At 40.3% G+C, this 16,060-nt stretch overlaps 1 protein-coding gene across 4 annotated transcripts in view; it reads right to left on the bottom strand.

Moving 5' to 3' along the window:
- CDKL3 (cyclin dependent kinase like 3) overlaps window positions 1-16,060 on the bottom strand; it is a 71,364-nt gene that overhangs the window by 41,641 nt on the left and 13,663 nt on the right. For all 4 annotated transcript variants that reach the window (XR_004430063.1, XM_033181202.1, XM_033181200.1 and 1 more), the window contains exon 4: window positions 12,685-12,863. Coding sequence is in view for 3 of the 4 variants with exons in the window: in XM_033181202.1 (XP_033037093.1) it covers window positions 12,685-12,863 (179 nt within the window). In the remaining variant the exon portion in view is untranslated. The remainder of the gene's footprint in view (window positions 1-12,684; window positions 12,864-16,060) is intronic.

Here is a 16,060-nt window from a genome sequence, read left to right as displayed (position 1 = left end):
CTCCATCTCAAAACACACACACACACACACACACACACACACAAAGATAGTAAAAAAAAATTATTAAAGAAATTAAAATAATTAGAAAACAATCATTTAATGCAAAATAATGCAGCAAAGGAGGAACAAGAAAACAACATGAGACAAACACAAAAGACTAAAATGGCAGATGTAATTACAACTATGTCAATAATGACATTAAATGTGGTCGGGCACGGTGGCTCGCACCTGTAATCCCAGAGATTTGGTAGGCCTAGGTGGGTGGATCACTTGAGGTCAGGAATTTGAGACCAGCCTGGCCAACATGGTGAAACACCATCTCTACTAAAAATACAAAAATTAGCCAGGCATGGTGGTGGATGCCTGTAATCCCAGCTACTCAGGGGGCTGAGGAAGGGAGAACTGCTTGAACCTGGGAGGTAGAAGTTGTAGTGAGCTAAGATCGTGCCACTGCACTCCAGCCTGGGTGACAGAGTGAGACTGTCTCAAAAAAATAAATAAATAAAAATAATAATGGCATTAAATGTTAACAGATTAACCAATCCAGCAAAAGGCAGAGACTGTCAGTCTGGAGGGGGGAAAAAAACCTCATGATCTAACTATATATTATTTAGGCAAGATATACTTTATATTCAATATACAAACATTACAAGTAAAGGTTGTGAAAAAGATATATTATGTGAACAACAATCACAAGAAAACTAAAAAGGCTGCCCTAATATAAGATAAAATAGACTTTTAACCAAAAAGTGTTACTAGAGATGAAGAGGTAAATTTCATAATGATAAAGGGGGAAATCTATCAGAAAACTATAATAATGATAAGCATGTCTAAACCAATTAGAAAATCAAGAAGAGAAAATATGAACAACATGACAAACAAATTAGACCTAATAACTATCTGTAGAACACTTTACAGAACAACAATAGAATATACATTTATATATTGTTCTCAAGTCACATGGAATATTCTCCAGGATAGCCCATGCGCTGGACCATAAATAAACCTCAGTAAATTTAAAAGGGCAGAAATTACACAAAGTATATTCTCTTATTACAATGGGATAAAATTAGATATTAATTGCAGGAAAAATTTTGGAAATTTACAAATATATGGAAATTAAACTACATTTGACAACATAACCAATGGGTACAAGGTGAAATCAAAAGAGAAATCAGAAAATACTTTGAGCCTGGACGTGGTAGCTCATGCCTTTAATCTCAACACTATGGGAGGCAGAGGTAGGAGGATCACTTGAGTATAGGAGTTTGAGAACAGCCTGGGTAATGTAGTGAGACCTTGTCTCTGCAAAAAAATGAACAAAATTAGCCAAGCATGAGGGCACACACCTGTGTGTGTGCTACTTGGGAGGCTGAGGTGGGAGGATCACTTAAGCTGGGGAAGTCAAGGCTGCAGTGATTCAAGATCATACCACTGTACTCCAACCTGAGCAACAGAGCAAGATCCTGTCTCAAAAAAAAAAAAAAGAAAGAAAATCCTTTGAGACTAATGAAAATGAAAACACAACATACCAGCATTTGTGGGATGCAGTACAGCAGAGAGGGAAATGTATAGCTGTAATGTCTATATGAAGAAAGATATCAAATCAGTAACCTTCCACCTTAAGACACTGGAAAAGAAGGGCAAACTAAACCACGCAAGCAAAAAGAAGGAAACATTTAAAAAGTAAAAGTTCATTAAATAGAGAAAGAGAAAATCAATGAAACCAAAAGCTATTTTTTCATAAATCAACAAAATTGAAAAACATTTAGTTAGAATGACCAAGAACAAAAGAGAGAAAACTCAAATTATTAGAATCAGAAATGAAAGAGGTGACATTACTACTGACTTTACAGAAATTAAAACGATTATAAAGGAATAAATAATTGTTTGCCAACAGATTAGATAACTTAGATTAAATGAATAGTTTCCCAGAGAAACACAAACTACTGAAACTGGCTCAAGAAAAAATAGAAAACCTCAATAAACTTTTTTTTTTTTTGGAGACGAAGTCTCGCTCTGTCGCCCAGGCTGGAGTGCAGTGGCCGGATCTCAGCTCACTGCAAGCTCCACCTCCCAGGTTTACGCCATTCTCCTGCCTCAGCCTCCTGAGCAGCTGGGACTACAGACGCCCGCCACCTTGCCCGGCTATTTTGTATTTTTTAGTAGAGACGGGGTTTCACCGTGTTAGCCAGGATGGTCTCGATCACCTGACCTCGTGATCCGCCCGTCTAGGCCTCCCAAAGTGCTGGGATTACAGGCTTGAGCCACCGCGCCCAGCCTCAATAAACTTTTAATAAGCGAAAAGACTAAATTCGTGATTTTTTGAAAAAACTACCCACAAAGAAAAGCCTAGGCCTAGATGATGTCACTACTGAATTCTATCATTTAAAGAATTAATACCAAGTCTTCACAAACTCTTTCAAAAAACAGAAGGAACATATCCTATCTCATTTTTTAAAACCAGTACTTCCCTGATACCCAAACCAGTAGAAAAGAAAACTACAAATATCTTTTATGAATGTGAACACAAAATTCTCAACAAAATACTAGCAAACTGAATCCAGCATCATATAAAAAGAATTATGCACTGTGACCAATTGGGATTTATTCCAGGAACACAAGGTTGGTTCAATATCCAAAAACCAATAAATGTAATATAATACATCAATAGAATAAAAACCAAAAAAATTCTCAGTTTGATCATTTCAATAGACAAAGAAAAAACGTTTGATAAAATCCAACACGCCTTCATGATAAAAACACTCAACAAACTAAAAATAAAAGGAAACTTCCTCAACCTAATAAAAGGCATCTATGAAAAATCCATATCTAATACCATACTTAGACTGAATGATTTCCCCATAAGATTAGGAACAAGACAAGGATGTCTGCTCTTGCCACTTCTATTCAACATTGCACTGGAGATTCTACTCAGCATAATTAGACAGGAGAAAGAAATAAAAGGCATCCAGACCAGCAAAAAAGTAAAACTATATCTACTCACAGACGACATGATCTTCTACGCAGAAAATCCTAAGGAATCCACTAAACAACTATGAGAACCAATAAACAAGTTCAGCAAGGTTGTATGATAATGATATAAGAATAAATTATTTAGGCAGGCAGTGAGGGTACGGGATCCTCAGTAAGGTTTTCCTTTTAATGAAAAGCAGCCCCAAATCATTTTCTTTTCTAACAAAAAGCAGCCTGTAAAATCGTGCTGCAGACACAGACATACAAGCTGGAAGCTTGCAAAGGTGAATGCCAGCAGTTACGCCAACAGGAAAAGGCTACCTGGGACTAGGCATGTTCAAAATGGTGGTTCCATCTTCTCTTCTCTTTGCCAAACCACGTGTACAGTAAGGAGAAGACAATATGGCCCCAGCCAGGCAAAGATTCAATCTGCATAATAAGATTCGAGTGCGGCAACCAGCCTTCCCCTTGCTTATGTAACTGTCACACCTGGCCAAACCAATCTGTGAGTCCTAGGTAAATCAGACACCACCTCCGCAAGTCTGCCTATAAAATCTCATGCAGTCTGCCGCAGGCCAGATTTTCCTTTAGGAGGCCCCTCTTTCTCACCAGGAAGAGAGTTGTTCTCCTTTCTCTTTCTTTTGCCTATTAAACCTCTGCTCCTAAACTCACTCCTCGTGCATGTCCATGTCCTTTATCTCCTTGGCACAAGATGATGAACCCCAGGTATTTACCCCAGACAATGACACCACTTCAATATGAACTCAGTATACAAAAATAAGTTGTATTTTTATGCCCGTGCAATGAACAATTTGAAATGAAATTAAGAAAACTCCATTCATGATAGCATCAAAAAGAATAAGATACTTAAGAATAAATTTTACAAAACAAGTGCAAAATGCATGCTTTGAAAACTACAAAACATTGTTGAAAAAATTATGGAAGATCTAAATAAATGGCAAAACATTCTAAACTCACAGATTAGAATAAGAGTTAACATTTTTAAGACAGCAATACCTCCAAACTAATCCACAGATACAGTGTAATCCATATCAGAATATCAGATGTCTTTTTTGCAAAAATTGAGAAGCTGATCTTAAAATTCATATGGAATTGGAAGGGACCTAGAATAGCCAAAACAATCTTGGAAAAGTAAATAAAGTAGAAAGACTCATACTTCCTGATTTCAAACTTACTACAAAGCAATAGTTATTAAGACAGTGTGTCAGCTGGATGTGGTGGTGGCTCATGCCCATAATCCCAACACTTTGGGAGTCCGAGGCAGGCAGATTGCTTGAGCCCAGCCATTCAAGACCAGCTGAAGTAACATGGTGAAATCCTGTGTCAACAAAAAATTTAAACATTAGCCAGGTTTGGTGGTGCACTCCTGTAGTCCCAACTACTCAGGAGGCTGAGGTGGGAGGATTGCTTGAGCCTGGAAGGTGGAGGTTGCTGTGAGCCGAGACCATGCCACCGTGCTCCACCCTGGGCAACAGAGTGAGATCTTGTCAAAAAAAAAAAAAGGAAAAGAAAAAAAGGAAAGAATGTGCGTTGCTGGAAAAAGGACAGCCTTACAGATCAATGGAACAGAACTGAGATTCTAGAAATAAGCCCTTATGAAACCACCTTTGCAAAATTATGACTGAGACAGTGAAGGAGATCTAACTTAACTGACTCCATCTTGTTTCTAACCTCCAAGCTGTCCTTGCTCATTCCTGGGCGTAGGCTGGACTAACTTCGGGAGAAACTTCGTTTATAGTTTGTAGTTTAAGACAAAGATAGTAATAACCCTTTCCCAAAGCAGACTTCCTTCTTGCCTGAGGACCAGATTGCCTTTGTAGGACTAACATTCGCCACAAGATCAGAAATCATGGTTTAGAAGTCATGTAGCTGGAAGCTACAAGATTCTGACCCTCCATAAACTGCTCCTAAGATCAGTGCTTGAGATATTTTGCAAACTCTGCATTTGATGGATCAGCTGGCACCACTTACACTGCTAAACTGGCTCATCTGATCTCATGGCCATCCCCGACCTGGGGAACTGACTCAGTGCAACAAGACAGTTTCGACTCCCTGTGATTTTAAACCTGACCAATCAGACCTCCCAGCTTACTGGCCTCCCCCTACCCACCAAGTTGTCCTTAAAAACTCTGCTCCCTGAATGCCCAAGGAGACTGATTTGAGTAATAATAAAACTCCAGTTTCCTGCACAGCCGGCTCTGCATAAGGTATTCTATCTGTATTACAATTCCCATCTTGAATCGGCTCTGTCTAGGCAGCGGGCAAGGTGAACCCCTTGAACAGTTACACTTACAACTATGGTCAACTGAATTCCAAAAAGGGCCCAACACCATAATAGGGAAAGAACAATATTTTCAACAAATGGTGCTGGGACAACAACTGGATAGCCACATGCAAAAGAATGAACTTGGACTCTTACCTTATAGTATATACAAAAATTAACTCAAATGGATCAGACTTAAATGTAAGAGCTAAAGTCGTAACTCTTAGAAGAAAATGTAACTGTAAATCTTCATAATCCTGTATTTGGCAAACAATTTTGAAATATGATACCAAAAGCATAGGCAACAGAAGAAACAGATAAATTGGACTTCTCAAAATTAAAAACATTTGAAAATCAAAAGACATAATTGGCTGGGTGCAGTGGCTCATGCCTGTAATCTCAGCACTTTGGGAGGCCGAGGCTGGCGGATCACGAGGTCAGGAGATCGAAACCATCCTGGCTAACACGGTGAAACCCCGTCTCTACTAAAATTACAAAAAAAAATAGCTGGGCATGGTGGCGGGCGCCTGTAGTCCCAGCTACTTGGGAGGCTGAGGCAGGAGAATGGCATGAATCTGGGAGATGGAGCTTGCAGTGAGCTGAGATCACGCCACTGCACTCCAGCCTAGGCAACAGAGTGAGACTCCATTTCAAAAAAAAAAAAAAAAGACATAATCAAGAAAGTGAAGACACAACTCATAACATGGAAGAACATATTTGCAAATCACATATCTGATAAGGAATTTGTATCTGGGACATGCAGAAAATTCTTAAAACTCAATAATAAAAAAAACTCATTTTAAAAATAGACAAGGATCTGAACAGATATTTCTCCAAGGACAATATACAAATGGCCAATAAGCACACACACAAAAAGACATTCAACCTCATTAGACATTAGGGAAATGTAAAGCAAACCCACAATGAGATACCACTTCACACCCATTAGAGTAGCTAGAATAAAAAAGTCAGGCTTCAGCGTGGTGGCTCATACCTATCACCCTAACACTTTGGGAGGCTAAGGTGGGAGGATCGCTTAAGCCCAGGGATTCAAAATCAGCCTAGTCAACATAGCGAGACCCTGTCTCTACAAAAGAAAAAATTAAAAATTAGCCAGCCATAGGCCGGGCACAGTGGCTTGCATCTGTAATCTCAGTAATTTGGGAGGCTGGGGCAGGTCGATCACGAGGTCAGGAGTTTGAGACCAGCCTGACCAACATGGTGAAACCCCATCTCTACGAAAATACAAAAAAAAAACTTAGCTGGGTGTGGTGGCATGCACCTGTAGTCCCAGCTACTCAGAAGGCTGAGGCAGGAGAATTGCTTGAACCCGGGAGGTGGAGGTTGCAGTGAGCTGAGATCGTACCACTGCACTCCAGCCTGGGTGACAAAGAGAGACTCTGTCTCAAAAAACAAAAATAAAAATAAAAATATATAAAGATAGAGAAGACAGTAGTAATTGCTTAGGGTTAGGGAGGGAGTTCAGAGGTGTAGGGGTGTCATAGATAAAGGGTATGGGGTTTTTACTGAGGTGATGAAAATTGACTGTGGTGATGGTTGTACATATCTGTGAATACACTAAAAACCACTGAAATTTACTTCAAATGGATGAATCATATAATATAAACATATCTCAATAATGCGATTTTTAAAAATGATATAATATGGCTGATACACGGTCTGGGGCAAAAACATGTAAAAAATGAGCCTGGACTGCTATCTTGTCAGTCAGGTCACAAGGGAAGTATCAGAGACTACATACTAGGTCCTGTTAAAAGGACTTGGAAAGTCACCTTGAAAAGGCACCCTTCACTCATGTCCGTGTGAAGAGACCACCAAACAGGCTTTGTGTGAGCAACAAGGCTGTTTATTTCACCTGGGGTGCAGGCGGGCTGAGTCCAAAAAGGGAGTCAACGAAGGGTGATAGGGTTGGGGCCGTTTTATAGTATTTGGGTAGGTGGTGGAAAATCACAGTCAAAGGGGGTTGTTCTCTGGCAGGCAGGGGCAGGGGACACAAGGTGCTCAGTGGGGGAGCTTTTGAACCAGGATGAGCCAGGAAAAGGAATTTCACAAGGTAATGTCATCAGTTAAGGCAGGAACAGGCCAATTTCACTTATTTTATGATTCTTCAGTTACTTCAGGCCATTTGGATGTACACATGCAGGTCACAGGGGATATGATGGCTTAGCTTGGGCTCAGAGGCCTGACAGCACCCATTGATTTTGAACTTCAATAATAATAATAATTGTGTCCAGGCTTAGACTATGATACCCGAAAGTATGGTGCTTTGGCATGATACATACTTTGAACTGAAGGAGATTAGAAAGGCCTCAGAAACAGAATCTCTCTGACCTTCTCCTGCCCTCCTTTCTCCCCGAAGGTGTATCATAGAAACCAGGATTCCTCTTCCACCTGCCCACCTCCTGAGCAACTAGAATTTCTCTTCCCCAAAGCAAGCCATAAAACATAGAATGGTCACTCTCTGATCCACCTCCCTTGAAAGTAAGTCATAAGACCCTCATTCCAGAGAAGTCCTGCCCAAACCTGGAAGGAGTGCAAAACAGAGAGGCCAAGAAGAATCTGAACAAACAGGCCTTGCTGGGTTTATTACCATTAGATCATACTCCTTTTGCTCAATCATGTTTCTCTACAACTATTCACTCCTTTCAGCAAACTTAGCATAAAATCAGACTGTGTTCTCCCTGGGTCTTTGGGTTTTCATTTATGAAGGCTTCCATGTCACATACAGCTTTGTTAAACTTGTCATGCTTTTCTCTTGCTAACTCATCTTTTGTTATAAGGGTATTGGCTGTGACTCTTGTTACAGGTAGGGAAAAGGTATTATCTTTATTTATTTATTTTTTTTGAGACGGAGTTTCACTCTTGTTGCCTAGGCTGGAGTGCAGTGGTGCGATCTTGGCTCACCGCAACCTCCGCCTCCCAGGTTCAAGCAATTTTCCTGCCTCAGTCTCGAGTAGGTGGGATTACAGGCATGCACCACCACACCCGGCTAGTTTTGTATTTTAAGTAGAGACGGAGTTTCTACATGTTGGTCAGGCTGGTCTTGAACTCCTGACCTCAGGTGATCCGCCCACCTTGGCCTCCCAAAAGTTCTGGGATTACAAGCATGAACCACCGTGCCCAGCCGGGAAAAGGTATTATCTTTTTGCCCCAATAATTGCAATACATTGAAACCCATTAAATATGTTTAAGTCCATGAGTTCATAATGATATTTCTAAAAAAATTAATGAGTTGCCTTTGGAAGTCACCTTTTGGAGCCAATTCATCTTTAAAATTGATAAATAAATCAAGCATTTACCCAGTTTCTCTATATGAACTATACCATTAGGTAACCAAATAAGGGGGAAAGTATTCAAGTAATAAATTAAAAAGAGACGATAAACTTCTATAGTAATGAAATATGATAATATTAGGGTAAACAGAAACTGGGTGAGGACTATGTGGAAACTCTCTATACTATCTTTGCAACTTTTTTGTAAATCTAAAATTATCCCAAAATAAAGTTTACTTAAAAAAAAAAAGGCTAGGATGGCTATTAAACAAAAGAACATAACAGTTAAGTGCTAGCAAAGACATGGAGACATTGAAACCCTCACACTCAGCTAGTGGGAATGTAAAATGGTACAAACACTATGGAAAACAATCTGGCAGTTCTTCAAAGGCTAAACATAAAGTTACCATATGACCCACAATTCTAACTCCTAAGTATATACCCAAAAGAAATGAAAACATGACCCAGCCATCCCATTACTGGGTATATATCCAAAAGATTATAAATCATGCTGCTATAAAGACACATGCACACGTATGTTTACTGAGGCACTATTCACAATAGACTTGGAATCAACCTAAATGTCCATCAGTGACAGACTGGATTAAGAAAATGTGGCACATATACACCATGGAATACTATGCAGCCATAAAAAAGGATGAGTTTGTGTCCTTTGTAGGGACATGGATGAAGCTGGAAACCATCATTCTCAGCAAACTATCACAAGAACAGAAAACCAAACACTGCATTTTCTCACTCATAGGTGGGAATTGAACAATGAGATCACTTGGACTCTGGAAGGGGAACATCACACACCAGGGCCTATTATGGGGAGGGGGGAGGGGGGAGGGATGGCATTGGGAGTTATACCTGATGTAAATGACGAGTTGATGGGTGTTGACGAGTTGATGGGTGCAGCACACCAACATGGCACAAGTATACATATGTAACAAACCTGCATGTTGTGCATGTGTACCCTAGAACTTAAAGTATAATAAAAAAAAAGAAAACATATGTCCATACAAAAACAAGTACACAAACGCTCATAGCAGCATTACCCATAATAGCTAAAAAGTAAAAACAACCCAAATGTCCATCAACTGATGAATGGGTAAATAAAAAGAGCTCTAACCATTCAGTGGAATATTATTCAGCCATCAAAATAAATAAAGTGGGCTGGGCGCAGTGGCTCATGCCTGTAATACCAGCACTTTGGGAGGCCAAGGCGGGGAGGTCACAAAGGCAGGAGATGAAGACCATCCTGGCTAACAAGGTGAAACCCCGTCTCCATTAAAAATACAAAAAGTTAGCCAGGCGTGGTGGCGGGCGCCTGTAGTCCCAGCTACTTGGGAGGCTGAGGCAGGAGAATGGTGTGAACCCGGGAGGCGGAGGTTGCAGTGAGCCGAGATCGCGCCACTGCACTCCAGCCTGGGCGATGGAGCGAGACTCCTTCTCTAAAAAAAGAAAAAAGAAATAAAGTGCTGGCTGGGCACAGTGGCTCAGGCCTGTAATCCCAGCATTTTGGGAGGCTGAAGTGAGCAGATCACTTGAGGTCAGGAGTTCGAGACCAAATGGCAAAACCCCATCTCTGTTAAAAAAATAAAAAAAAAAAAAGAAATGAAGTACTAATACATGCTATGTTAAGTGAAAAGAGCTAGTCCCAAAGGACCATATATTATATAATTCTACTTATATGAAATGTCCAGAATAGGCAAATCCATAGAGAATGAAAGCAGATAGGAGTTTATCTAGGCCTGGAAGGGTTGGGAGGAAATACAGAGTTAAAATGGGTACAGGGTTTCGTTTTGGGGTGATAAATATGTTCTAAAATTACCATGGTTATGGTTGTACAACTCTGTGAATATACTGTAAACCACTTAATTGCACATTTTAAATGGGTGACTTGTATGATATATGAATCATATCTCAAAAAAGCCTAAACTAAATGGATGCGCATTTGGGTGATAAAACTATCTTTAAAATGCAAGGAAATGGCCAGGCCTGGTGGCTCACACCTGTAATCCCAGCACTTTGGGACGCTGAGGCAAGAGGACCACTTGAAGGCAGGAGTTTGAGACAAGCCTGAGCAACACAGCGGGACCTATCTCTATTATTTTAAAAAATGCAAGGAAATGATTGCAATAAAAATCAGTATCGTGGTTGCTTTGTTGGGAAAGGAGCATGTTACAACTGCAGTAGGGCACACAAAGGGTTTTCTGGGGTGGCGGGCAAAATCCTATTTTTTGATCAGGTGGTGGAGCTATCCATTTGTTATGTGAGATATTCTGTGTCTGTGTTTTCTTTTACAATAAAAAAGTTATCAAAACAGACTCACTAGCAAATTTGTTTCAAATGTAATGTGAAGTCTCCTAGAATCCAATCTTACTGTGGGCCAGGCACCAGGTTTGGTTATGTATAAGAGATTATGCCTATCCTCAAGGAACTTAACTTTTAGTGAGAGGTTAAAAAAAAAAAGAGCTAGAGAAAGAACTAGCCCATGTTAAATATTAACTGACACAAAATTTACAGATAATGTAGTAAAAGATGTAGAATAGGATTGGGGGGCTAGGGAGTATATCAGAAAAGGAATTTAAGCTACATCATGAAAAGAGGGTAAAACTGAGACAGAGAGATCTTACGCAGGCTACATTATGCCCAGAGGCAAAAAAGAAATGAAGAAAAAATTTTTGAGGACTTTGAGTAAGAGTAGATAATATTTATTGAGCATATATCAAATCATTTAATCCTCACCACAAACCTACGAAGTGAGTCCTATTATTATTTCCATTTTATAGATGAAGTAACTGAGGTACAGAGACAGTGTGTACAGGGCATCAACGGTAGGTACAGTTGAAAAGGTACCCAGGGGAATGGACTGTGAATCCAGACCACCTGGGTTAGAATCCTGGTTCAGTTCTGCTATTAAGCAGCTATGTGATTTCAGGCAAATTACTTTACCTCTGTGCCTTAGTGTTCTACTATTTAAAATGAGAATGCTAATAGTAGCAACTTCATCACAGGGTTGTTGTAAAGATTAAATTATTTGATGTATATAAAGCATTTAGAACAGTTCCTGGCAAAAAGTAAGTACTCATTAATATTACATATTATTATAACAGAATAATAATTTCTAGGAAAAGCACATGAGAATTATTCTCCTCCATGTATTCTATTAAATCAGGTATTAAATTACATACTTTTATCTCTTTATGTTCAAAATTGATTATTTATATTTTAGGCTGCTGTTTTATGTTAGACCGAGATCATGCTACTTTTGAGGCAATTCTCCTGTTTCAGCCTCCCAAGTAGCTGGGACTACAGGCACACGCCACCACACCTGGCTAATTTTTGCACCTAAAACAGTACAATTTATTTGCCAGTCTTCACAAAGAGGGTACCATTTTTCGAGGAAATGGGAAACTCGGCAGTTCCTACTGCAACACTGGCAGAGTAAGATAAATGATTTCAAATATTTGCAGAATGTAGAGGCTAAAGATAAACAGAAGAGGGAACTCTGCTGAGGGCATGGCACAGCTTAAAGCAAATATAGATACACTCTGAGGGATGTCTGCATAGGTCTTCTGGAGCTGTGTCCATTCAACCTGTGAAAGCTGAGAGAGCGCAGCAGTAGCAGTAGCCAGCAATGCAGGTACCTAAAGAATCTGTTATGCTACCTTTAAAGGTGTCCCTCTTCTTAGCCCCAACCTAGATGCAGAGGGCAGAGTGTGTCAGTATTAGGGGTGACAGATATACAAGAATATACCAAGGGATCAAAGAGATACCTAGGAGGCTGGGCACAGTGACTCACACCTGTAATCCTAGCACTTTGGGAGGCGGAGGCGGGTAGATCACCTGAGGTCAGGAGTTCGAAATCAGCCTGACCAATATTGTGAAACCCCGTCTCTACTAAAAATACAAAAATTAGCCAGGAGTGGTGGCGTGCACCTGTAGTCCCAGCTACTTGGGAGGCTGAAATAGGAGAATTGCTCGAACCTGGGAGGCGGAGGTTGCAGTGAGCTGAGATTGCACCACTGCGCTCCGGCCTGGGCGACAGAGCAACACTCTGTCTCAAAAAACAAAAAAAAAGAAAGATACCTAAGAAAGGCTGACAGGATTCCAAAATATACATACTTTCCATAAGAAGTATCTTTTAATACTAATTCTGGAGCTCTATACCAGCGTGTGGCCACATAGTCCGTATAAATGTCCCCAGGAGCTGCTAGTGTTCGTGCAAAACCAAAATCACAGAGCTTAGTAATTCCTGACTGGGATACTAAAATATTCTCAGGTTTTATATCGCGATGAATGATCTAAAAACAAACAGAATACAAAATACATTGAGATTTCATTATCCAGAACCTCTCAAAAATTATACTGAGAAAATCTAGCTAATTAAGATAGTAAAGCTATTTCCTTACCACATGCAAAGGATTATACAATGCGAATATAGTCATATGTTTTCAATTCTTGCTCCATCCACCACCTCAAAATAAAATGAAGCTAAGAAAACAGACATAATACTAAAAAGGCAAATCACATTCGTGTAAGAAAAACCAAAAGAACTTAATGAGGCTGGGAGTGGTGGCTCATGCCTATAAACCTAGTACCTTGGGAGGCCAAGGCAGGAGGATCACTTGAGGCCAGGAGTTTGAGACCAGCTTGTGTAACAGAGTGAGACCCTGTCTCAAAAAAAAAAAAAGAAAAGAAAAGAAAGGAAAAGAACTTATTGAAATTTTACTTTCCTTTAACTCTATGTCACACTCCAGTTCCAGCCCTTTCATGTCCTTCACAGCTAAACCTCTTGAAGACATTATCTGTACTCATAGTCTTCACTTTCTGACCCAGTCAAGATAATTAACCTTCTCTTTTGCTCCTACATGGCATTAAACTTCTCTAGCCAAAGTCATCTACATTTTTCCTACATCCAATAGCCACTTCTCCGCCCATATTTACTTGGTTTCTTAGCGTAAAAACAATGCCAACTATTCCTCCATTCCTGGTTTCTCAGACCTAAAATGTTCCCAATCTCCTCCTATCTACCTGGCAGCTACTCTTTCTCCGTCTGTTTCTAAAACATAGGATCCTTGTCTTAGGCTTTCCTCTCTTCATATATTGATATATATTGATCAGGAAACTTGACATCTCACGTACACTCTTTTTTGGGGGGTGCGGGAGCCACTTTTGTCACTTTGTTATAGGGACAACACTCTTGGTATAGGGACAACACTCTTGGGCTTCTCCCCACCTACTGGCTGCTCCATCTGAATCTGATCTTTTTTTTTTTTTTTTTTTTTTTTGAAGCGGAGTCTCGCTCTGTCGCCCGGACTGGAGTGCAGTGGCCGGATCTCAGCTCACTGCAAGCTCCGCCTCCCGGGTTCACGCCATTCTCCTGCCTCAGCCTCCCGAGTAGCTGGGACTACAGGCGCCCGCCACCTCACCCGGCTAGTTTTTGTATTTTTAGTAGAGACGGGGTTTCACCGTGTTAGCCAGGATGGTCTCGATCTCCTGACCTCGTGATCCGCCCGTCTCGGCCTCCCAAAGTGCTGGGATTACAGGCTTGAGCCACTGCGCCCGGCCTGAATCTGATCTTTTTAAGAAATTATTTTTTAAAGAGATAAGGTCTTGCTCCATTGCCCAGACCAGAGTGCAAAGGCACAATCGAAGCTCACTGCAGCCTCAAACTCCTGGGCTCAAGCGAGGAGCCTACCACCTGAGACAATCCTACCACCTCAACCTCCTGAGTAGCTAGGACTACAAGCGCGTGCCCGTAGTCCTACAGCCTACAGTATTGGGACTACTGGCTAATTAAACATTTTTTTTGTAGAGACAGGGTCTGGTTATGTTGCCCAGGCGGATCATGAGTGCTGGGCTGAAGTGATCTTCCCACCTCAGCCTTCCAAAGCACTAGGATTGTAGGTGTGAGCCACCACACTAGGCCTGAATTATTTTTTAACATTTTGTTAATTTTAACTGATAAATTAAAATTGTATATATTATGTACATGTTGTTTTGAAATATGTATACATTGTAAAATTAGCTAAATCAAGCTAATTAACATTACCTCACACACTTATTTTTTTGGGGTGAGAACACTTAAATTTTACTCTCAGCAATTTTCAAGAATACAATCATTGTTATTAACTAGCCACCATTTTGTATAATAGATCTCTTGAACTTACTCCTTCTGACTGAATTTTTGTATCCCTTGACCAATATCTCCCCAGCTACCCCCACTCTAGCCCGTGGTAACTACCATTCTACTCTCTACTTCTAAGAGTTGCACTTTTATAGATTCTGTATGTAATTGAGATCACGCGGTATTTGTCCTGTGCGTGACTTATTTCACTTACCATAACGTCCTCCAGGTTCATCCACATCATCACAAGTGACAGGATTTCCTTCTATTTTTATGGCTGAATAGTGCTCCATCATGTATACATACCGCATTTTCTTTATGCATTCATCCTTAATGGACACTTAGGTTGATTTTTTTTTTCTTTTTTTTTTAGACGGAGTCTTGCTCTGTCACCCAGGCTAGAGTGCACTGGCATGATCTTGGCTCACTGCAACCTCTGCCTCCTGGGTTCAAGCAATTCTCCTGCCTCAGCCTCCTATGTAGCTGGGATTACAGGGACACGCCACCATGCCTGGCTAATTTTTGTATTTTTAGTGGAGATGGGGTTTCACCAGGTTATCCAGGCTGGTCTCAAACTCCTCATCTCAAGTGATTTGCCTGCCACAGCCTCCCAAAATGCTGGGATTACAGGTGTGAGCCATTGCACCCAGACTCCTTTGCCCATTTTTTATTTTTATTTTTTAAAGACACAGGGTTTCACCATGTTGCCTGGGCTGGTCTTGAACTCCTGGACTCAAACTATCCTTCCACCTTGGCCTCTCAAAGTGCTGGGATTATAGGCATGAGCCACTGCACCTGGTCCTTTGCCCAATTTTTAATCATGTTATTTGTTTGCTTACTATTGATTTGAGTTCCTTATATATTCCAGATATTAACCTCGTATTAGATGTATGGTTTGCAAGTGTTTTCTCTAGTTCTGTGGGTTCTCTCTTCTCTTGATTATTTCCTTGGATATGCATACTTTTTTGTTTGATGTAATCCCATTTGTCTATGTTTGCTTCTGTTGCCTGTGCTTTTGGGTTCATATCCAAAAAGTCATTACCCAGATCCAATGTCACAGAACTTTTCCCATGTTTTCTTCTAGTAGTTTTACAGTTTCAGACCTTACATTTAAATCTTTAATCTATTTTTAGTTTATTTTTGTATAAGATTCATCTACTCTTATAGCTGTAGTAACTGTCCATATACTACTGATAATTTCAACATTTCTATGTCTAACAGATATTTCTCCTGGTTTCCACAAGAAGTGAAAGTCCACAATAAATCCCACAAACGAGGTACAGGTCCTTTAAATTCAGCAAATCTAAAACTAAACACATCTTCTTCTCCCCCAAACCTACTGGTTCTCAACAATCTGCTATTACAGTGAAT

This window comes from Trachypithecus francoisi, unplaced genomic scaffold, assembly GCF_009764315.1.
Source record: "Trachypithecus francoisi isolate TF-2019V2 unplaced genomic scaffold, Tfra_2.0 Lachesis_group2, whole genome shotgun sequence".
Lineage (NCBI taxonomy): Eukaryota > Metazoa > Chordata > Mammalia > Primates > Cercopithecidae > Trachypithecus > Trachypithecus francoisi.
The sequence above is the reverse complement of the archived record's forward strand: the minus strand, read 5'-3'. Positions and strand labels throughout refer to the sequence as shown.